This window comes from Monomorium pharaonis, chromosome 10 (assembly GCF_013373865.1).
Source record: "Monomorium pharaonis isolate MP-MQ-018 chromosome 10, ASM1337386v2, whole genome shotgun sequence".
In the NCBI taxonomy this organism is placed as follows: Eukaryota; Metazoa; Arthropoda; class Insecta; order Hymenoptera; family Formicidae; genus Monomorium; species Monomorium pharaonis.
Window position 1 is genome coordinate 13,588,563 of NC_050476.1, and position 26,038 is coordinate 13,614,600.

General features: G+C 32.7%; 1 protein-coding gene across 2 annotated transcripts in view; it reads right to left on the reverse strand.

Moving 5' to 3' along the window:
• LOC105837425 overlaps window positions 1–26,038 on the reverse strand; it is an 88,001-nt gene that overhangs the window by 22,924 nt on the left and 39,039 nt on the right. Inside the window, exons 3-4 of one of the 2 annotated variants that reach the window (XM_036292961.1) lie at window positions 17,997–18,029; window positions 6,435–6,699 (exon numbers count right to left, since the gene is read on the reverse strand). In XM_036292961.1, the coding sequence (XP_036148854.1) occupies window positions 6,435–6,699; window positions 17,997–18,029 (298 nt within the window). The remainder of the gene's footprint in view (window positions 1–6,434; window positions 6,700–17,996; window positions 18,030–26,038) is intronic. The other variant, XM_036292962.1, reaches the window with a different exon arrangement.

Below are 26,038 nucleotides of genomic sequence, written 5' to 3' on the forward strand. Positions count from 1 at the left end.
GTTCTTGAAAAAATTAAATACACAGAACATAAATGGCAAACTTGTGGGGATCTAAAAATTCTCACCATATTATTGGGTCAACAATCAGGTTACACAAAAAATCCGTGCTTCATATGTGAATGAGATAGTAGAGTTCGAACGAACCATTACATAAGAAAAGAATGGCCGACAAGGACATCTTTGCAACCTGGGTCTAAAAACATCATAAATGAACCGTTAGTTGAGCCTTTAAAAGTTCTTCTTCCATCTCTTCATATCAAATTAGGACTCATGAAACAATGGGTAAAAGCTCTAAATAAAAAATGTGAATGCTATCAGTATTTACAAGAAAAATTTTCCAACATTTTCGATGCAAAATTGCGAGAAGGAATTTTCGATAAACTTTAAATATGTAAAATGTTGAGAGACGACAATTTTGTCAGCAAAATAAATGAAGACGAAAGAGCAACATGACTGAGTTTCAAAAGTGTCACAAAAAATTTTTTAAAAAACCACAAAGGTCAAGATTACAGACAAAGAATAGCGGAAATGATGGAGAACTATAGAAAACTAGGTTGCTTGATGAATCTTAAGTTGCATTTCTTGGATTCTCATATCGACTACTTCCCAGAAAAACATGATAGAAAAACATATTGAACTGTCTGTCGTTTTGTAAATTAAAATAAAAAATCTACAATTTTTAATACTTTCAATAATTTTTTCAATTTCACGTTTTGCAAGTAATATTTTTGCACTTATCTTGAGCCAGTGGAAGGTCTGTCACAACTTCATTACAGATATCTTGTATCAGTAAAATTAAATAATCTGTGGAATTAAATGTAATATTGTGATCGGCAAAAAGTGCAGCTATTTTTATTTCAGCACGTTTAATTTTATCTATATAAAATCTATTATTATTCTCTGTGTCTGCAAAATTAGTATTTAAATTTTGAACATTTATGTGTCTTAAATGTTGACCGGATTGTGAATGTCGAACTAAATGTGTCTTGCAGCATGTGATGGCTTTATTGCATGCAATACATAAAGCTTTATTAATTTCTGTAGGATGGAAAGGTAACCATCCTTAAAACATGTTTTTATTTAGCCATGATAGTTTGAACTTCCAGTGGACGTCTATCGGACATCCAATACAGAGCTAGGGGAAATCCGTAGTTCCGCATTGCGTACGTTCATTGGACTTCCATTAGACGTCGTCAAGGATGTCTAATGGACGTTGTGTGGATCGTTGATGGGAGCTTTATGGAGCCTCGATGGACGTCTGACGGATGTTTCGTGGATCATTGCGTATAAAAAAAATATGTTTTTAACAAAATGCTAAAGTACTTTTATTCGAGAATATTTTATACGTAAAATAGCGTTGAGTATAAATATTTCTTGATTAAATGTATTATTATGTTTCTTATAAATATTTTTTTTAACATATCATTTTTTTAAATAAAAGTTTTTATTTTGTTCTTCTCATTTTTATCAATCTTTTTTACAGACTGATATAATTCATCAGTCTTGTACTATATGTGGATGGCGAAATCTTACTTCCTTCTGCGCTCTTGACGAGCACCTTTTATTCACTTAAAAAGTGCATTTTATTCACAAGAAACACACGCCATGTAGCGGTGAGTAGTGAAGGTTTTACGGAGCCTTGGTGTATGATAGACGGACGTTTCTTTGGATCATTAGTAGAGGAGCTCCAATTCCACGAAACGTCAGTCAGTCGTCCATCGAGGCTCCATCAAACCTCTATTAATTATCCGCGTAACGTATAATGGATATCTTTTAAGATGTTTGACAGAAATTTATTATAGAGGTAAGACGGATCATCTTTCTGACTGTCACCATGGAAGTAAATATCCCATAGAGCTTTGGAAGTTTAGTGGATTTCTAATGGATGTCTATCTAACTTCCATCATGGAAGTAAACATCCAATGGAGCTATAGAAATTTACTGGATCTCTAATGAACGCCCATCTGACTTCTACCATAGAAGTAAACATCCATTAAAGCCATGGAAGTTTACTGAATTTCTAATGAACGTCCATCTGACTTCCATCATAGATGTGGACGTCCTATGGATCTATAAAGGTTGAGTGGACGCCCATTTGACATCCACTGGATGCCAATTTCCATGTGGGAAATTTTCTAATTTTTTCTTCAGCTTTTTTTTCAATGTTAGACTCCATCATGCTATATTATATTATTTATTATATTATTATATTAACATACTATTACATATTATCTACTATATTCCCAGAAAACAAGGTAACGTCAAATGACGTTTTAATAACGACTTAGTGAGGTCTTTGACGTTATTAAAATATCATTGAAACGTTATTTAACATCATTTATTTGCTGGATTAATTAATCAAAATATACTTACCTTACAGCGAATTAATCAAGATGGGAGCGTCCCAGATGCGCACAGTAATAAACGGACACAGCAGGCTGAGTAAAACGGACACAGTAACAAACAGACACAGTAATAAACGGACACAGTAACAAACGGACACAGTAACAAACGGACACAGTAACAAACGGACACAGACCAAATGCGCACAGAGCGAAACGGACACAGTAACAAACGGACACAGACCAAATGCGCACGGACCAAATGCGCACACTGCACATGCGCACACTGCACGTGCGCACGGACTAAATGCAATCCATATACATTGCAAGCAGAGTAAAGTCCACATAGGTTAGCGACTTGGACGGGGTGAATGCGGGAGGGAGCCGAAGGCCTCCCTTGCACCCTCCCTGTGTGTGTGTGTGTGTGTGTCTGTGTGTGTGTGCGCGTGCAAAGCATTCACCGCATCACATGGGTTTGCGACTTTCCGTGTGTGCATTTGATCCGTGCGCATGTGCAGTGTGCGCATTTGGTCTGTGTCCGTTTCGCAATGTGTCCGTTTCCCACTGTGTCCGTTTATTACTGTATCCGTTTGGTCTGTGTCCGTTTCACTCAGCTTGCTGTGTCCGTTTATTACTGTGCGCATCTAAGACTCACTCATCAAGATATATCCTTTATCCCGTTAACATCCCGTCAATATCGCGCCAAGAATTCTCTGTGTCACGTGTATATATACACGTACCTCTCTTCTCCGCCGCACATGCGCAAAACCACGTATTTGCCATGTAGCGCCCAAATCGGAGCAATAGTAAAAATATAGTCACTCAAAATGGAATGACATCTCACTTTTTATAAGAATGAATTTTTCGCTCAATAAGTCTTTATTCGATTGGAGTGCATGTATTGTTCGAATAAAGTGAACGTTTCACTTTTCTTGGAGCAAATTGTTCACTCAATTAAAGTAAGTATTTCATAAAAGTATTATGCGGCTTCTCCCACATCAGACATCTCCGCGATTGCCAATTAGTGCGCGCCGCCGTGAGTATGCGGCTTAACTTTTACGTAGCTTAACTTTTACGTACTTTTATAGTTAACTTTCGTAGAAGAAAGTTAATTATTGCTTGTCCTAATTGTGCTGCGAATGGTCTTTATGTAGCGTGTCGGCTGCATCTTACCCCTGAGGGAGTTAAGCCGCCTGTCAACGGCGCCGTGCACTAACTGACGAACAAGTGCGTGGCGTGTCTTGTACGGCGCAAACGCAGTAAAGTGATTTCAATTATGACTAAAATATTCACTTCAAGAAAACATTCTCTCCAAAATAAAAGGTGAAAATGTACACTTCTTGATGAAGAGTGAAGAAATTCTGTAAAAGTGAGAAGTAACTCCAGTTCAAGTGACTCGGTATCTGACCTCATATTACTTCAAGTGAGATTTTTACTTTAAAATATCTATAGAGATTTCGTATTCCTGCACACTTGTACAGTAATACTATTAAATCTTATGTGATACAAGTTTATTTTGTCTGCATTATATAAAAATCGAGTAAGTCCCAGATGCGCACAGTAATAAACGGACACAGCAAGCTGAGTGAAACGGACACAGTAACAAACAGACACAGACCAAATGCGCACAGACCAAATGCGCACGGACAAAATGCGCACAGTCGCAAACCCATGTGGTGCAGAGAATGCTTTGTACACACACACACACACACACACACACACACGCGCGCGCGCGCGCGCGGAGGGGGGCTTTGCCCCCCTCCCACACCCACCCCGTTGGTTGAGGTGCCCTGAGAAGTCGCAACCCATGTGGTAAGTTGGTCTGTTGGTCACTGTGTCCGTTTGGTCTGTGCGCATTTGATCCGTGCGCATTTGGTTCGTGCGCATTTGGTCTGTGTCCGTTTCACTCAGCCTGCTGTGTCCGTTTTTTACTGTGCGCATCTGAAGTGCTCCCTAAAAATCATAGTATTCGTAAATTGATTATCCTTTAAAAATCATGTACATTGTGTTAAATGTAGTATAATATTTTAATCAATCTAAATTTTTAATACAAATATTTTCACATAGAAGCAGATTTATCCACAAATTATTCTCGTGGACACAAATTTATTTTATATCACGACGACGTTTTTTATTCTAGAAATATACTTGTAAAGTTTCTATAAATATTTCTTAATAAATATGTATTCACAAAAAATCTAATAGATATTTCAAGGATAAAAGAATTCGATGTAGTAATGAAAAAAGAACATTGCATCCACGTGGATAACTTGTGGAAAAACCAGCATCCATGTAATCCATATAAATCACTTAAATTCCACGTGGATATCACGTAACTGTTTTATTAGGGACGCTATCCGTGTTCTTATGGGACTCTCGAATACCCGTGTTCTTAAAGGTTAAGTATCGCAAAATTCAAATTAGGTTGTGATTAGAGTTGAATTAGGCCGGATCTACAATAAGTGTAGTAAGCTTTTATCTTTTTACTCTAAGTTTTAAGCTTGCTTTGAGCCGTAACATTTAATGCATGTCTTGTAACATGACCGTATATAATGTGCCTGAATCGTAAAACATAAGACTAATAAAAATCTCAAAGAAAGCAACAACAATTTATACATTGTATATTTGTTAGCTTATATTTTGTTCAAAAATTGATATATTACCCATTGCGGCTGCTCTACTTTGGCTGAAAGGTTATATTAATAAAAAGCTTTAAGTTCTAAGCTTTAAGAGCTGAGATCTGGCCAGCTTGCTTAAAGCTTAGAGATTAGACCTTCAAGCAGGAAACATCTTCTGACCGGAATTACGTCACACTTTAGAGCTTAGTACAGGAGGTTGAGAGCTTACTATACTTATTGTAGACCCAGCCTTAGGATAGATTAGAGTTAGATTAGGTTAGATATATCTATTTATAAGTGTCTAGAGAACTGATTTTACGCATTCGCACGCAAAAAGCACAAACACTGGCAAAATAATAAAATTTTATATCTCAGAACCTATAGACGTTTTCAACAGTTAGCATTTGAGAATTCGTTGGTAATTATGCAGAATAGGAGCGACCTCACCGATTTCAATGACTTTGATATATGTTATCAGGGTCATTATTCTGAACAACTCTTCCCTATACATGTTACTGCCGCTGGGCCTTTGTTTCCGAGTTATAAACAAAAATTTATTAACAATATTAACAAAAATTTACTAACAATGTTTTCACATTAACTAAATAGCGATATAAAATTGGTGGGTTAGAATTAGGAAAAATTACGGGGAGGGGGTGCAGCCTCTCCTCTGTTCACGTTTTCTACATCACATAAGTTTTATGAGTTTCCACACAAAACGAAACGAAAACATTTTTTCAATTTTTTTACACCTCCTTTTTTACACCTTCTCCTGCTTACAGAGCAAAGCAGAGGGACGAAGGTTCTTCCCCTGCATCCTGCCAACGCGTTTTCTGCACCCTACTCTCCTCTCTGTTTTAAAACTAATGAAATTGAAGCAAGAAATTAAAGAAAAATTTTTGTATATAACTCGGAAATTAAGGCCGAGCGGCAGTAACATGTATAGGGAAAAGTTGTTTAGAATAATAACCCTGAAAACATATATCAAGATTATTAAAATCGGTGAGGTTGCCCCTATTCTGCATAATTACCAATTCGACTTTATTTAATTGAAGATACATGCCTGTAAGATTTTATCAAAATTAGAGGTAGAAGCTATTCGAAAGTGAGCCATAAAATTCACAAAAATTCATTTTTTTTTGCTCTTCCGACTGCCTATAAGCTCAAGAAAATCAAAACTTATTCATTTAGTTTCAATTGCAACTTTAAATATACATATTTGCATATTTTACTAACTTTAATGCACGAAATCTAGTCTTGAAAAGAAAAGAATGTCCTGTTGTTTTTTTACATATATTTTCGGAATAGAGTAGAATGCTATAAAAATTTCAAGGTAAATTAAAATGATTAAGACAAAACATTGATACATTTTTTGTTAAATAATTATAAAAATTTTTGTATAAGCATAATTTTTTTAAAGAATTTTTTGGCAAAGTTGTTTAATTTTTAGATTCATTTTTTACTAAAAATTCACCTGATCGTTTCAATGCTTTCGTCAACCATTGGTAACGTGTCATGATCCCATTTTGGTTGAACGTAGGATTTATCCTTAAGCAAGTCATCCCATCTGACGCGATATTTATCCGTCAACGGTAACATGGACTGTCCAGTAATAAAACGGGATAGAACCCATTGTGTCTTAGAAGGTGTAATGCCATTTTCCGGGGATCCATTCAGCAGAGTCTTGGATGCCAAAATACGCAAGGGTATATCTCGAACATCGCTGCGTTTCCCATGCGCTACAATTTTTTGTATTAATAGGTTAATAAATAAACGAAATAACCTCTATTAAAATAAATTAGAATTAAAACGGGTAATTGCTAATGAGTCAATACAGGTCATGTGTATAAATTTATGTATAAATAAGGTAGCAATATATACTAAGCAACAAAATTGGTGTAACAAAAATTTTTATCAAAATTTAACTCAATTTTAATTAATTGTAACTACGGGAAAACTTATCGTGTTTGAAAATATTTTTTATTTTAAATAAAGTCTTTACTTTAAAAAAAATTTATCAAATTTTGATCTCTTTTTTCTTTTTGTTATCTCTTCAAAAGTAAGATTGTGTTTGTCACAAAACATTTTTTTGTTTTACGCGTTCCACGGGGTGCAACAAATTTTTTTCTCAAACTTTATAAGAATTATCGTAAAACTTCCTTACAAACTTCCTTACAAATTAAAAAATCAAAGTCTGTATGATTCTTTTGGCGCAGTTACGACGTATTAAAGTTACCTATGCATTTTAGTCTGTTTATGGTTATTACCACTAGCATTAGCATTATCCGCTGCGCATCACGAAGAGGTTCCCAAGCAGCATTAACGTCCGCCCGACGTTAAGATAAACACACTTAACATTGGTATCCAACATTTTCGCTACGTCATTTAGACCCTCTTTTGCACTAATTGGGGAATCAAATTTATGTTATACCAACGTTGGGAGCCGACTTATATAAGTTAAATTGAGGTTACATTTTTTCCACCAGTTTTTAACGTTGATGTAAGTAATTTTTGATTATGTACACTCTGCTAGATCTGAGGTTATTTTTTTACAACACTTAATATTTTAGGTGTAGTTTTCGTGCTTCTATTCAAACCATATAACGGCATTGGTGTAATAAATGTATCATAATACGTGCTTAATCAATTTGGCACAAATAAAATGACTTTAGAGGAAAAATATAGTTTGCGTAGTCTTTGATACTATTCTAATTTTGCCATAAATACACGAACCCAGCACTGAAAATTTATAACAAAACCCACTTTATTGATAAATGTGAAAATAATAAGTCGAAATTAGACAAATTCTTTCTAAAATATTCCAATTTATTAAATATTTTATTAAATAACTGAAATTTTCAAAATGTAGATTTATATTCCTTTTTATGAAAATTACTTTTAAAATAGACATGTTGTCAAAATTAACTTTAACAGATATTATTTAAATTTTTTAAATTGTTAATAAAATGCGTTAAAAATTATTAATCTAAATATACGAGAAAATGGCGAATTATTTGTCTTCCTCTTTGAAAAAGAACTGAAATGAAAATGGCGAAGTCGGCGTTTCACACTATATCAAACTTTACGTGGTAAAAGGTGCGATAAATTTTACTAAGATTTGTCTTCTCGTATAAAATAATGACTTTTCAGACTTTTGCAAACTAAGTAGTATACCACTGTAGGCAAAATTGTATCTATATTGATTAAAGATCTTAACAAGGTCGCCAAACTAACTTAACATGTCGATAAAGTATCGATTAGTTGAAAATTTTATTTGCGAACTAGATTTGCGAATTCGTCGTATATCTTAACTAAATTCGACCTATGCATACACATCTATGGTAATCTAGGTTGTGGTTATGGTATAGTGTAAGGGTCCGCGCACAGACTTTTGTATAACTCATAACATAAATGCATAAGAAATTCGATTGGTTGAATTTCTTATGCACTTTCTTTTCAGTTTTTCCATATTCACAAACATTTAACTTCTGCAAACAAGTCAAACATCACATCAAACTAAATGTTTTATTTACACTCATATCTCTACTCCCTTTTAGGCAGAATTTGTTACCATTTCTCGCGATTTCTTAACATCAGTCAGAAATGACCACAGGCGACGTTTTCATAACGTTAGCGTTTTACAGCATTTGATAACAAAACGTTGGTTTACGTTGGGAATTACGTATTAAAGTCGCTCGAAAAGTGTGGTGCAGAGTATAACGTCAAGCGAACGTTAAATACCTTAACGTCGAATAATAGAACTTAAACCATTTTATATTTGACGTTGGAAAAGTGATAAGAAAAGCACGTCGTAATTTTAACGTTAAGACAACGTCCAAAAAATGTTATTATTTTTTAATCGTAAAGGTTACAATTTATAACTTTCTTGGACCGCTTACAACGTTGTGATTAACAGAAAAGTAGTCCATAGTCGGAAAGTTAACCGAAAAATGCTACTTGGGTTATCGGTTTGATTTTGCGCATCGTGTGTATTGATGTTACTTGTTTCCGACCTTGTCCTCTTTACTAACGAAAAGCTAGATGTCAGCTGGAGAAGGTCGTCTTCTCATCAATGAAGCAAGATGCGTCAAGATCTATACGATAAATATTGTAACTAAAGTTCTCCCGCATAGACGAATTAGTATGCAAACAATCGAGAAACGTTTCCGAGGGAATAATACACATTATTAATTACAAACATGCATTTTTTTCGTGCAATATTTTCTCGTTTCTTTCGTTTAATATGCTAAACACATATGCATACACACACACACACACACACACACACACACACACACACACACACACACACACACATACGCGCGCGCGCGCGCGCGTGCGCAAAATCCAGCAACCTTCTTGTGGTGTGCATTGGGTAATACTAATGCTGGCGGTAACAGACATAAATAGACTGAAATGCATAAGTACTTTGATACGTTGTAACTCCGGCAAAAAAATCGTATAGGCTTCAATTTTTTAATTAGTAAAGAAAAGTTTATATTTTACAATAATTCTTATAAAGTTTGTGAAAAAAATTCATTGCACCCCGTAGAGCATCAAAGTAAGTAAATTTTTGGAGACACATCCTTACTTTTGAAGAAATAAAATGGCGAAAAAAAGGAGATCAAAATCTAATAAATTTTTTTTAAAGTAGAAACTTAAAGCTTCAAAATAAAAATATTCCAATAACGATGAGTTTTTCCGAAGTTACAATTAGTTACAAAATTGAATGAAATTTTGGTATCAATTTTTTTGCGTTAATTTTTTGCTGCTTAGTACATATAAACATTTTGGTCCTACGTTTGGACCATCTTCCCATACAGCACAACAATTTTCAGAAACGTTGCAACATTTCAAGTTATAATGCATTATTGCAGAAGTATTACAGAGACATACAATTTTAATATTTCACTGAAATGTTTCAGGCTGATTGCAGAAATGTTAAATGAACAACAATTTTTATATTTTGGCCGGTTTTTTAGCCTGTTTTTTTGCTGCTGCACTGCTGGTGTAATAAATTAAAAAATATACTAAAAGTATATTTGTCTCACTTTAACTAATTAGTGCACAAGTGCAGCTCTGCAGCTAAAAAGAATAGACCATTTATGAAGTTAGCACAACTGAATGCAAAGAGACGAAAAGTAGTGCCGCAAGCTCACTGTAATGTTGGTGTCAGTTTGCGTCAATTGGGTTAAAGATATATTAGAACATTAAACTCGAGGTAACGGCTACCGAATTATGCAGTATTAAAAAGTTAATTAAAATTAGGGCTGTGTTCGGGAACACCAGCCGAATGCTTCCTTACTTTGTCACTACCCAGATAGCCAAATAAAGGCAACGTGTTGTTATTTTGCTGTCACTTATTCTCTATTAATTTTATCAAAATAAAGCCAAGGTGTTTCCTCAAACTGTCTGTCGTTCTGACATCATGTAAAATTCTACATTAGAATTCAACAAACTGATGGCAAGTTGTCAACATGCATGCACAATTGCTGTCAATGTGACAAGTTTATTATTCTTCAATGCATGCACTTATAATTTTATAAACTCATGAAGGTTATTTGCTCTCCTGATGTTAACTTCGTTCCACGTTAAATTACAATGACAGCAAATTGTGGACAAGTTCACAACATACATGCAGTGCATTAATTTGTCCGATATGCTTAATCTCGCTTGGCTATCTGGGTACTTTCAAGGGACAGGCAGGTGAGCACGTGTGCGCAGCGTGCAGCGCCAGCAGGAAGCGGTGGAACGAGCGTACCCAGGAGCGGAACAGGATCGCCTAGGGACAGGAGACGATCCGGCCAATTCGCGGAGAGAAACTCCAACCACCATCGGAATTTCCGTACATTAATTGAGTCTTACAGTTCATATCTTTATGATCTTATAGAATAAAAAATAAACCCTAAGATAATATTTCCGAATGCAACTTATGGCCGATCGTTTCATTCAAAAATAATTTTTGTTACAAGGCTTGTGGTTTCTATCCCAATAAAACAGTTACGTGACATCCACATGGAATCTACATGGTGATTTACATGGATTATGTAAATGCAGGTTTTTTCACAAATTATCCACGTCGATGCAATGTTATTTTTCATCATTGAATCGAATTCTTTTATTCTCGAAATATCTATTAAATTTTCTGTAGATATATCTATTAAGAAATATTTATAGGGAATTTACATGGATATTTTGAGGAACGCCGCGCGCTTGTCCGCCAGTTAGTGCACGGCGCCGTCGATAGGCGGCGTAACTCTCTTGGAAGTAAGATGCAGCCGACGCGCTACATAAAGATCACTTGCAGCACGATTAAGACAAGCAATAATAAGCTTCCTGCCCAATGTGAAAAAAAACCGCCACATAATACATTTATGATTTACTCATTCTAATTAAATCAACAATTTGCTACAAGAAAAGTGAAACCTTATGAAACCCCACTCCAGTCGAACAAAGAAATCAATCTTATCGAGCGAAACATTTATTCTTATAAGAAATGAGATGTCACTCTATTTCGAGTGGTCGTATTTTCACTATTGTTTAGAGTGAAATTCAATACTTTTGAAGGGATGTTTCACTCCAAGAAATTTAGATAGAACGTGTATATTACAAGGATGTTTTTAAAATTCGTAAAATTTTTACGTGGTTTTTATATTGAATCTATGATCGAATCCACATTCTAGTATCGTTTTTGAGCCGATGTCCACTCAAATATTCATGTAAATTTCATGATGCCGATCCACGTAGCATTAACGCCGATATTACATACTGTTTTATTGGGGGAATTGCTTGCGAAATATACGTCTTCTTCCTTTGAACGTGGAAATTTTGTGCATTAACCTAACTTTGTGTAGAGTGTACAACTCTAATAGTTATTGCGCAAAATATTTGTATTTTTATTTTAAGTTTTTACAACTAATGGTAAAACTGCATAATAGTGGTTTATACAAGAAATCAATTGAAAAGTAATAGATCTTATTTATTTTTGGTCCCTGAATCCAAAACTGTTGTTAGAATTAGGGGGTCACTTGTATTTTTTAAGATATCATCATGAAATTAACAAAAAATGGTAAATATTTCGTTAAACGCAATATTGGAGAAGGCGGAGCCCTCTCCCTCGTATTTTTTCCTAACTCTAACCCACCAATTTTATGTCGCTATTTGGTTAATGTGAAAACATTGAAAACGAACAGTGTGGAAAGTCGCAAACCTATGTGGTACAAGCGTGGACGTCGTTTACTTTACGTAAAACACTGATATCATGTATCGTATTTATGAAACGTAAAGTAAACGACGTCCACATTTGTATAGTACCACATAGGTTTGCAACTTTCCACGCTGTTCGTTTTCAATGTTTTCACATTAACCACATAGCGACATAAAATTGGTGGGTTAGAGTTAGAAAAAATTACGGGGAGGGGATTTAAATTAAAGGGGCTCTGCCCCTCCCCCGCCCACACGTTTTCTGAGAATATATATTGTGTGTGTATGTGTGTGTATGCACTGTACTTCGTGAAACGTAATATTTACGGTTTTTTGTTATTTTTATGACAATATCTTAAAAAATACAAGCAACCCTCTAATTCTAACAACAGTTTTGGATTCAGAGACCAAAAATACATAAGATCTACTACCTTTCAATTGATTTCTTATAGGCCCTTATTATGGAGTTTTACCAAACTAATTCTTTTCTTTTAAATCAACTTATAAACAGGGTTTTATAAATAAGTGCATTATTTAATATACTTTTTTACATTTAAATCTATTGTAAGTATAATATTTACAAGTATTCCTATAATTTTAACATGTAATTTTTTTACAGTGTTTTATGATTTTAGATTGCTCATGCAATGTATCTACGTCATCTTGCTACGAACGTGGAAATATTTTGTGTTTTAATGTTGTACAAAGCGTACAAATATAGTCGTTATTTACTACTAACAATTTGATACGCAAAATATCTATACTTTTACACATAAGTGCAATAAACAATGTAATTTTTACATTAAAATCTATTGTAAGTACGTACAAGGATTTTTACATACATTTTTTGTTACAGTGCTTTATGGTTTTTCATTGCAATATACCTATATCTTTCCAGGGAAGTAACCTATTACTTGTAACATCGTTACTGTTACCGTTACTTTTTTTGATAACGATTTAGTAACGTTACTTATTTTTATTTGTAACAAAAAAGTAACGACGTTACATTTTCTTTTGTAACGGTAACGAAATTGATCGTATTTTATCGTTACTTTTTAGACTGCGTTCCACTATTCACTACTAGTATTGAAAATCTATAATTTACATTATAGTCATTACACGTGCATTTATATAATTGTAAGATTACAACCAATCGCATTGCTTAGTTCAGCTGAATTGATCAATCGCGTTGTTCATTTTCTTATGGCCGCGGTTATGGAAATGTACGAGCAATGGTTTTTATATGCTTTATATATATTTTTTTTCAGTACTGGCAATGAACATTGAAACACAGCCTTAATATTCAATGACACAATAAAAATGCTTTGTTTTGATTGATATATTTATAGTATGTTAGAAACATACAAACAGTGGAAACTGTGGACTGTGCATCATTTATAAAATACTCGATAATTGATGCTATTAGGCACGAGAAACGGCTAAAGAGATTAATTATAAAATATTAGTAAAAATATTCTGAGTTAGCTAAGTTAATATATTTTTTACTAAATTAAATTAAAGTTAATGGATTATAAAATTAATTTAATTAAGTTAAAAAAATACATAAATAAAAAATTAACTCAATTAAAGTTACGTTAATATTAATTTAACTCAAGTTAAAGTAAAAGTTACTTTTGAGAAGCTTTATTTATATTTAATTAAAAATTTATTGAAATCAAATCAATATCATTACAATATCAACCACCAAATATATTTAATATTTTAGTTGTAAATTAAATTATAATATTAATTGTATGAAATAACAACAAAATATTGTTTTCATGCAGGAACATATTTTTATTTTATAATTTTTTTCTTTTGCCCAGATAAAATTTTTAATTTAAGAAAAAAGTTAATAAGTTAAAGTTCATACGTTTTAAAAATAACTGATTAAAGTTAAAAATTAAATCATCTAAAATTAATTAAATTAAATTACAAGTTATTAACTCTTTAACTTTATAATTAACTTATAACTTTTTAACTAATTATCACCCAAGTCGGAAAATATTTAGAGATAAATATCTCTCTATAGAAAGGGCTTCCGGATACATGCTGCATCCTGGTACAGCGTTGCGCCGATGTTTCGCAAACGTTGCAGTTTGCATCATCAAGGCTAGGAGCTCCGATAGTATCGGAGTTAGAAGCAACGTCAATGGCCGTGAAAGTTTTAATTCTAAAATATCTCTCTACTTTACCTTCAATTTACATTTTTTCTCAAAGCATTCTTCAATCCTATTTTAGAATTTAAAAAAAGTAACGAAAAGTAGCGATATTTTTAGTTTTACTTTTATCAGGTCCGTAAATATAAAACCGGAATTTGCCCATAGATGGCGCTAGCTGTCAATGTAGTGTGGCGTCACTAGCCCACCAGTCCAGCAGCGCACGAGAGACGACCAATCACACGCTTAGTGACTTAATGTCCGTCGAGCGGCACACTCAGTACGCGCGCTAGTCGTTTCCAGTTCACTTTCCTCTCGACAGTTCGTTGTTGGATATCCGGGTCCGCTTACCGCCATTATTCTATCTTAGAATCTGTTGTAAACGAGCAAATATATCTATAGTCTAATCGTCTCGAGTAATTGACTATTCTTACCGCCACAGTAGTTACCGTCAAACCGCTATTTTCTTGTTTTGACATTTGATAAAGATTTTCAACTCACAACAATACAAGTTTCATACAACAATATAGTTTTTAATAGCGTTGAACATGTCGAATTTTGTGCCTGGAAACTACGATTTGCGGACAGCATTGATTTTTTGTTACCATTTGAAGAAAATTGCCGCAGAATCACATTGAATGCTTGTCGAAGCTTACGACTGCTGAGCATGCTTTTGGTAAATCACAGTACTTTAAGTGGTTTAAAAAATTTAAAAGTGGCGATTTTGACGTGAGAAACGAAGAACGTGGAAGACCACTTGAAAAAATTTGAAGACAGCGAATTGCAAGCATTGTTGGATGATGATGACGCTCAAACACAACAACAACTCGCGGATCAATTAAATGTGGCACGAAAAGTCGTCTCCATACGTTTAAAGCTCATGAGAAAGATCCAGAAGATGGGAAAATGGGTTTCACATGAACTGAATGAAAGACCGAAAAACCACTTGTAAAATGCTGCTCGCTAGGTACAAAAGAAAGTCATTTCTCCATTGAATTGTGACTGGCGATGAAAAGTGGATATGATTTAAGAATCCTAAGCGTAAAAGATCATGGGTAACTTCAGACAAACCATCGACATCGACTGCAAGGCCAAATCGCTATGGACGGAAGACAATGCTCTGTGTTTGTTGGAATCAGAAGGATATAATTTATTATGAGCTGCTGCAAAACCGTTGATACTGAACGCTATCAACAAAAAATGATCGATTTGAATCAAGCTTTGCGTAATGTCGGAAAAACGACCAGAATATCAAAAAAGTCAACATAAAGTGATTGTTTCATGATGATGCACCATCACACCCCAGATAGCACAAAGACATCCATTGTATGTCCAATGGATATCCGCTTCTGGACATTCGGATGTCCATTAAGAGTCCAAATAAGGTCCGTCGGACATTCGATGGACGTCCATAGGATATACGTTTGGCACAACTTTGTATGTTCATAGAAAGTCCTTTAATGGACGTCCATGGGATATACGTTTGTGACAATTTCGAACATTCATAGAAAGTCCAAAATAAACCAAATTTTGGACCTATTATGATTTGATTATTTCTTTTGGGCTTTTTTCAATTAAAGGGCTTGCTGTAATAGTGGGTTAATCCACATTTTGTAAAAATTATCGACATAAAGCATGGACTGCGCATTTCCTGCAAAAAGCTCTTGAAAAGTGTCCGGCAGTAAGACAAAGAGGAGACATGATCCGGGTCAATTTCTTTCTTTGTCTAGTGCCCATTATGCTACTGGTTAGACAGAGACAGCGCTTGACCCAGACCAATTGCTGTGTCCCTCTTTTGGTCAGAAAAAGAAACGAAAAAAAAAAAAAAAAAAAAAACAATAAAAAAGAAAAACAAAGAAACAAAAATAAAAAAAACAAAACAATAAAAAACGAAAAAGAAATAATAATATATTATAACAAACATTTAAAAAAATACCAATAATCAATAATGTTAATAATAAATAAAATAATAATACGTATTATTTCATATTATTTCATATCATATCTAAAAGTAGAACAATTAAAACAAACCTTTTGAAAATTAAAAATAATATAATTTATTATTATTTATAAATTAATATTAATTAGAAATATTGTAAATAATATATATATATATATATAATTTACAATATTTCTTTTAGATTATATAATAAAAATAATAAAGATAAATTATATAAAAGTAAGATCCAAGTGCAGACATAAATCAGATATCCAGCATAGGACGTTCTGAATAGAACATCCGTTTTCATTCCAATAATGGACATCCTATGAATGTCCATTTTATATCCATGGACATGCGGACCTGAATTGGACTTAAAATGGACGTCCTTGGAACATCCAGTGCTATTTAGGACGCAGCAAAACCGGTCAAGGAAACGATTGAGGTGTTTGGTTGTGAAATACTTTCGCATGCGGCTTACTCACCAGATTTCGCTCCATCTGATTATTACTTATTTGCATCGATGGGACACGCACTTGCTGAGCTTCACATCTTACGAAAATGTACGAAAATGGCTCGATGATTGGTTTGCTTCAAAAAAAGGAACACTTTTTTGGCGTGGTATCCACAAATTGTCAGATAGATGGGAAAAATGTATAGCTAGCGATGGGCAATACTTCGAATAAATTATTTTTTATCATTTTCATACAATATACGTGTATTTTCTATACAAAAATTCCGATTTCATATTTACATACCTGGTAAATAACGATAACGCCTTTTTACAGTCAGTAACGAGTAACGATAACGAGCTACTTTTTACCGAAAGTAACGGTAATGGTAACGCATTACTTTTAAAATGTAATTATTTCAACCCTGCATCTTTTTATGAACATATAAAAGTATGGACAAGTAATTGATAATAATATTAGAGAATCAATTTCTAAGTGGCTCGCCCAAGCAATTTTAAGGATTCAAAGAGCTAAGTATGTACTTACATTTTAATCTAAATATCTATATAAAAAATTAAATATTTAATTCTTATTTAATCTAATTCTAATGCGATAATATTTAATTCTTACGGATAATCAAACAAATTAACAAATAAAAGAGAGAAATCAAGATTGAAAATGTGATAACATTTTCAAACAATTTTTGTATTTGATTAAATAAACAGTTTTTTAAAATAATTACATTTGAAATATTAAAATAAGTTTAACTTCCTTTTAATAAAAAAATTATTTTAAATGTATTACATTGCAGTAATATTGTCACAATGTTTCGTTACAATATTACAAAAACCAGACATCTTAATGTTACCAAAATTTTCCAGCAATGTTGTAGTAAAATTTTGCAATCAAATTACAATATTTTATTAAAATTATTCTGCAATGTATCTGCAATTTTTTGTGCTGTATGGGTTTAGTGTAAATAAATGAAATAAGGTTAAGTACAGATTTGCCAGTCTTTATGATGCTCGAAGTCCAAATAGTGAGTTGAATTATTAAAATTAACCGGAAACGGATGTCATAATTATGTTAAATAAAACGTCTGAAGACATCCAATGCGAGTATTGACGTGAATATTATGAATATAATTCTTTTAATGATAAACGGACGAAGCATATATGACGATATTAATAGTTCAATATACTGGTTCAGTTTTAGTAAAACGTTTGTTACTACTATTTAAATAAAAAAATATCTACTATTATTGAAAACAATGCTATACGTACCTCCCCAACAAGCATTCCCATAGGTTAGACATCCTGGATTAAAATGATGTATTTGAGTTATATAATACTAAATATAATATATAATTTCCAAACTTTTAATTTTATTTTATTATTAATATACCACTCAAAAGTTTAAATAAATGTATTAAGAAAAATTTCTAAAAAATAATGATCGAATTGACTATTCTATTAAAAAGCTATTACAAATATATCATCATTTAGATTGGATAAATATCCAATTATGTTTCGTTGGGAATGAAATATCGGAATATCTGCAAAAGGACCAAATGTAAATATCTGTCCATCATTTTGAAACTGTTTTTTTTTTTCGAACATTTTGATGATTTCGTCCCCAACAAAATCAGTTTTTTTCTGATTTAAATGATCATAATCTGCTCGTTATTTTCGAAAGGATAATTTGACCGGACAGTTTCCTCAATTTGATAAACTTTGTAGAATAAATAGACACAAAATAAAAAGTAATTTGTTTTTATATATTTCAGGGGGGGTCTCATTTGCCTAATCCTCAGTTGCCTACAGCTTCGTTTGCACACAAATTTTGCAAAGGTGCCCGATTGCCTACATGCCCGATTGCCTCATCTTGACTGTCTACAGCTTCATTTGCACACACGAAAATAATTAAGGTACAAAAGTACGATTGCACACATGATATTATTTCGCTCATACACATTGCACACATGATATTAATACGTTCATACACATTGGACACATGATTTTAATACGTTTATACACATTGCACACATAAGCTAAATAAACAATATTAACACATTGCACACATAATATTAAAACGTTCATACACATTGCACACATGACATTATTGCGCATATGCACATTGCATACGTGACATTATTACGCTCATACACATTGCACACATCCCAGACAGCACAGGATATCCTATGGATATCCGTTTTATGTTCATTTCTTGTCCTGATGTCCATGGACCTTATCCATAGGAGATCCATAGGATATACATTTGTGGACACTGAAGGGATATCCACTAATGGACCACTTTGTATGTCCATATGCTATCCTTATTTGTACTCGCTCCACACCATCTGTATGCACAAGTGAACTAAAAAGCAATATGGCCGTTTAAAATCAATATGGCCGTAGTAGTGATTAGGTTTTCGTTGGTTATCGGCATGTTTTACAGTCAGGTAAGAATCCTAAAAATTTTCAGAAATCATAAATTACGAGAGCAGCAAAGAATCTTATTGTGTGCTGTTAACTTTGCCTCTGCCTGATTGATCAATTCGCTAATATATTCCACCACAAATTCTCCTTTAACGAGAATGATGATGCTCGGCCGACGCTCGCTTGCTCGTAGGCTCTGACCTACGTACGTAAACAGAACGGTTACGTGTACACGGTAGCAGCGACGAATTCTAGACGTATAATTACAGATGGTAATAGACGACGGCGAAGTGTACGCGGATTACGACGAAGATTTCGATAAAGAACAGCAACGAGATTAAAGATTGCAGCAACGGGAACAATCAGAGCCTACGATCAAGCGTCGGCCGAGCACCATCATTTTCGTTAAAGGCGAGTTTGTGATGGAATATATTGGCGAATTGATCAACCAGGTAGAGGCAAAGCCAATGGCACACAATAAGATTTTATACAGTCCACTTTGTAGCCTATGTATATATGTATATATATATGTTTGTGTATATGTGTATATAAACATAAAATTTAATTTCTGTTATACCCAGATAGCCAAATGAAAGCAACGTGTTGTTATTTTGCTGTCACTTATTCTCTATTAATTTTATCAAACTAAAGCCAAGGTGTTTCCTCAAACTGTCTGTTGTTCTGACATCATATAAAATTCTACATTAGAATTCAACAAACTGACGGCAAGTTGTCAACATGCATGCACAATTGCTGTCAATGTGACAAGTTTATTATTCCTCAATGCATGCACTTATAATTTTATAAATTCATGAAGGTTATTTGCTCTCCTGATGTTAACTTCGTTCCACGTTAAATTACAATGACAGCAAATTGTGGGCAAGTTCACAACATACATGCAGTGCATTAATTTGCCCGATATGCTTAATCTTGCTTGGCTATCTGGGTAGTTGACGAATCACAATCATTTGTTGCTTAGACGAGATCACTCGCATGCTGCAATCATTGTCTGCAATATAAAGAATATTCGTTCCACGGTAGTCGTTAAACAATGGATACACACTATATATATGTGTGTGTGATAATTACAAAATACTTTAATCTGCGCGCGTGTATGTGTGTGCCTACGCTTCGTACTGTTCCATATGGATTTGCGACTTTTAATGCAAAGCAAGGTCTATTTGCTTTTTTTTATTTTTAATCTATACCTACTTTTATTTTTATTTTTAATATGGTATATCTCCGAAATTAAAGCAGTTAGTCCTATAAGATCTATATAACTTTTGTTTAGCATAAGAAATATTAGTAGAAATTATCGTCAAATCAAGACGCCCAAGTTATTGGAATTGTGCCTCCAGAGTGTATGAGCGCAATGACATCATATGTGCAATGTGCATATGCGCAATAATGCCATGTCTGCAATATGTATGAGCATAATAATATCATGTGTGCAATGTGCATGAACGTATTAATATAATGTGTGCAATGTGTTAATATTGTTTCTTTAGCTTATGTGTGCAATGTGTTTGTGCACAATAATGTCATGTGTTCAATGTGTATGAACGTATTAATATCATGTATGTAATGTGCATGTGCGAAATAATGTCATGTGTGCAATGTGTATGAGTGAAATAATATCATGTGTACAATGTGTTTTTTTAGCTTATGTGTGCAATAATGTCATGTGTGCAATGTGTTTGTGCGCAATAATGTCATGTGTTCAATGTGTATGAACGTATTAATATCATGTATGTAATGTGCATGTGCGAAATAATGTCATGTGTGCAATGTGTATGAGTGAAATAATATCATGTGTGCAATGTGTCTGCGCGCAATATTGTCGTGTGTGCAATGTATATGGGCGCAATAATATCATGTGTGCAATCCTATTCTTGTACCTTAATTATTTTTGTGTGTTCAAACGAAGCTGTAGACAATCGAAATTGTAGGCAATCGGCAATGTAGGCAATCGGCAATGTAGGCAATCGAACTGCTCTGCTGAATTTGTGTGCAAACGAAGCTGTAGGCAATTGGTATTGTAAGCAAGTGGGACTCCCCTTCTTAGAGTCATAAAAACCCAAGACGTGAAACAAACTTTAGTAGCAAACAATTTCCGTGAAAACGTTTTACTTTTAAATACGAAAAATTGATGAAAAACTAAATAAACTAATAAAAAAGAACTCTGATTTTAAGTAATAGTTGATAGCTCCATAGCTACAAAAAAATTCATAAAAATTATGCTAGTGTATGACACATATACTAAAACATTTTAAAAAATTGTTTACATAACCTGTTTATAAACAATTCATTTTGCTACTATTTTTTATCAATAATCTCTTTCATACCTATAACAAACCGTAGTTAATATTGTCCATCGCTACTAGGTTAACTCTAAGAAAAAATTAAATTAAATATTTTAAATAATTGAATAAGTACAATAATAATAAGATAAACCGGTCAATATATCGAGCCAATATCAATTTTCCTAATACAATAATTTATTAAATCGAAGATATATAATTATAAATTATTAAAAAAAACTGTGTTAAAAATGTTAAACAAATTTCGAAACGTTTTGACTATATATAGTCCTCTTCAGTCGTGACCAAATTATCAATATTTATGAATTATTGAACTTAAACATGGGTGAAGTAACGTAAACAAAAATATAATTAACCAGTTAAAAAATAATGATGATTGAATAACCATAAAAACAACGCATATTGTCTATAAAAATGTGTCATAATAATTAAAACGTGAACAAATAAATAATACAATCAAAATAAATGAAATTATTAATATAATCAAAAATAATAAAATTTTTTTAGAAATTAACAGTCAGAAAATATGATCAAATATCTTTTCGAGAAATCTGAAAGATCAAAACCGACGGAAAACATGTAATTTATGAACAATATAAACCGATTGTAAAAAAACTATAGACTTACATACGTTGATTCCAGACAATATGAACACAAGCAAAAAAAATCAACATTTTCGACAAAGCGTTAAAACGACTGTAACGTTCGGTAGTCAAAGGCAGAATGAGCGAACTTATTGTCTGTTAGTCATTTTCGACAAAATGTCAAACAAACAATAATATGAATTGTCAAGACACTCCGTGTCTTTTTGTAGATTGATGCCATTAACTTGTTCTTCAATATGGATAATTTTTTAAATTAATCTTTTTTGGTATCTTGATTCAGAATCTAATATCTTAACGTTATCCCAGTCAAACAAGTGGTTATTTTTTAGTATGTGTTCTGTTACCACGGAGTATCTCGACAATTCTAATTTAAAATTATTCGCGTGTTCCTTAATTCTGGTAATTAAATGTTGTTTCGTCTGTCCTACATATGACGTTACAATTTTTATAGCATATTTTGTAGACAATATTATTAGATTTATGTCGGTTATATCCTTCTGCACCTTTATAAACACGTTTAATTTGTTGAGGCAACAAAAGCTAATCATGAACAAATCTTTATTAACAAAGGGGGCGGTTTTAGATATTTGCTTAATATAAGGCATTACGAAATATTTTTTCTTTGTGTGTTGACTTTCAGTTGTACCCTGATTAGTTTGAGAGTCTGTGAGTTTTATTTGATTATTGAAATGTTTCTTAAATCTGTTATTAATTTTATGAAAAATAAGATTTAATGGATAACCGTCTAGTAATATTGATGCAAATTTCGAGGTTTTTTTGCCAAAAAGATGGATCTGACAACATAACTCTATCTATTAAGCTATATCGTTCTTATTTTGTGGCAAGAAGGATGATGCGAAAAAAACGACAAATATCTTCCCGAAAACATATCTATTTGTCGTTTTTCTCGCATCACCCTCGTTGCCACAAAATAGAAATGATCTATAGCTTAATAGATAGAGCAGTTATGTTGTTAGATCCATCTTTTTGGCAAAAGAACCTCGAAATTTGCATCAATATATATATATATATATATATATTATAAATAAATAAATAAAAGTAAAAAATAATCAGAAATTCAAATAATTTCTAACTGTATTTATTCTTAATTATTTATTTATTTGTTTATTTATTTATTTTTCTCCTTTATTCATTAATTTTAATAAAATAATTAATTTATTCATTATTAATATAAAAAATTAAAATAAAGTTTTAATTTGAAAAATATGTAATAAGCCCTTGGCATGCTATTCTTCTGCATACTTCAACCGTTTGATTGATAAATTTTATTTATTAATAACTCAATAAATAATAATAGCCTTGTTCGTTTTCCCACATAGAAATTGACATCCAGTGGATGTCCAATGGACGTCCATTAAACCTCCATAGATCCATGGGACGTCTATGTCCATGGTGGAAGTCAGATGGACGTCCATTAGAGGTCTAGTAAACTTCCTTAGCTCCATTGGAGGTTTACCTTCATGGCGGAAGTTAGGTAGACGTCCATTAGGGATCCAGTAAACTTCCATGACTCCATTGAAGGATTACCTCCATGGCGGAAGTTAGACAGACGTCCATTAGAGGTCTAGTAAACGTCCATGGCTCCATTGGAGGTTTACCTCCATGGTGGAAGTTAGATAGACATCCATTAGGGATCCATTAAACATCCATAGCTCCATTGGATGTTTTCTTCCATAGTGGAAGTTAGATGGATGTCTATTAGGGATCCACTAAACTTCCATAGCTCTATGGAACATTATTTCCATGATGGAAGTTATACAGACGTCCATTAAGGATCCATTAAACTTCCATAGCTCTATGGAACATTTATTTTCATGGTAAAAGTTACCCAGACAACACGCTTGTCAGAATGAAAACTTTAAGAGAACTTTTTTAAGAAAACATTTAGATATCTTGGAAATGATGTCCAAATGGTAACATTTATCAGAGACGTCTACTAAGATAGGTCTTTGAGATATCTCATGGAAGAGTTTCATTTAAGTTTCTTGAAAATGTTATCCTTATGATATCACAGCTAAATGATATCAGCTTAATATCTCATAAAAGATATCACAATGCTGTCCGATTTTTGAGCCGTCCATGCGCGTCGTAGTTGACTCAGAAATCAGACAACACTATAGCATCCTGAATGAGAGATCTATTTGATATTTAAAAAAATTATCATAAAGATAATGTTTTCCAAAATAACGGTTTGTCTACAATTACTGCGCACAAAAAAATGCACAAAATCTAAATTTATCATGTACTGAATACAAAAACAGAATAATAAACTATTCAATTTTTCTTAAAATATATGATTTATATAGTTAAAATTATCTAATTAACCATTTGAACGCTTCAAAGTATTAATGCTAAATAGATCGCAATTTCCATCAAATTATTAAGGTTATGGAAAAAGATAAATTTAACAATGAAATTAATAAGTAAATAAATTAATGCTATTTATTTTTAATGTTTTGAAAAATTTAATTGCTTTTATAAAAAATAATATAATTGCGTCAGTTTATAACATATATGTATATGTAGACAATAACAAGTACCCATATCGATGAGTCAAATTGGCATAGCAGATATAGTACAAGGTTTGTAATCCTAAGGTCCCGGGTTCAAAACCAGAGGCAAGTAAGAATAAAATAAAATAATTTAATTTAAATTTAATTAATTAATAAAAATTTGTCCTAAATTTAGTATGTACTGTTGATAAAAATAATTTAAAAGAAATAAAATTTTTATTTTAAATTTTTATTTTGTCAATCATCCATCGAGGCTCCGTGAAGCCTCTATTAATTATCCACGAAACGTCCGTAAGTCATCCATCGAGGCTCCGTGAAGCCTCTGTTAATGATCCACACAACGTCTAATAGACCTCTTTGACGACCTCTATTGAAGGTCTAATAGACGTCCACAGTGCGGAACTGTGGATTTCTAATGGCTCTATATAGGACGTCTAATGGACGTCCACTGGAAGTTTAAACTTCCATGGCAGACGTCCATTAGACGTCTACTGGAGGTTTCATTTCTATGTGGGTTGTCTGTTCTGGATCCACTCGGAGCAAACCCAAGCAAACCAACGCACTCCAATAGGTTGGCGTAATCGGAATCAACTTATTAGAGTGCGTCGGTCTGTTTGGGTTTGCTCCGAGTAGACTCAGAACAGACAAAACGAACAAGGCTAATCTGAGTCAAAAGTGGTAAAGGAACTTTTTAGTTCAAATGTCATTTTCTTTCTCTCCCAAAATATTAATTAATTATTGAGATTCATTGTATATGTGCTATAAATGAAAAGTATTTTACAATAAATCTTGTTTTAGAAAAAAACAAAAAATTTAGTAAAATTGCATGTTTACATCTATTATATAAATTGATCAAAAATTTACATTAGTTGTATCTAATTTTCTAAAATGCTGCATAGTATATAAAACAAAATGTTATCTGTTAATTTTTTGTCTATATTATTCATTTCTCACTTACTTTATATTTCGGTTATTAAATGTTGCTTATATTAATCAAAACTTTAAAATAATGCAAAGGTATGATTTATGCGACCGGTATGTATTCAACAACTCTCCTTTATTTTGCCGCGTTATGAACAAATATAAATAAGTAAGAGAAAATGTAAACAGATATTTGTATACGAAATGAAGTTATACATAATTATGAAATAATAAGTTAGATTAATAAATAGGAACATAGATAAAGTAGGTAAAAAGTTAGAAAAAATTAGAAAATAGTTAGAAAAGTTATTTATTTATATAATATTTTATTTATATAAATTTATTTGTATAGAGAGAGATAGAAATTAGATAAAGAGTGCATTAAAATAACATAAAAATTAAATGTGAAATTTAGCTAAAAGGTGTAAAAATTTAATTGCGGTGTCTGTTTCTCTTCTATAAATAAAACAAGAATCGTATTTAATGCATCGCAAGATAGAATGTAG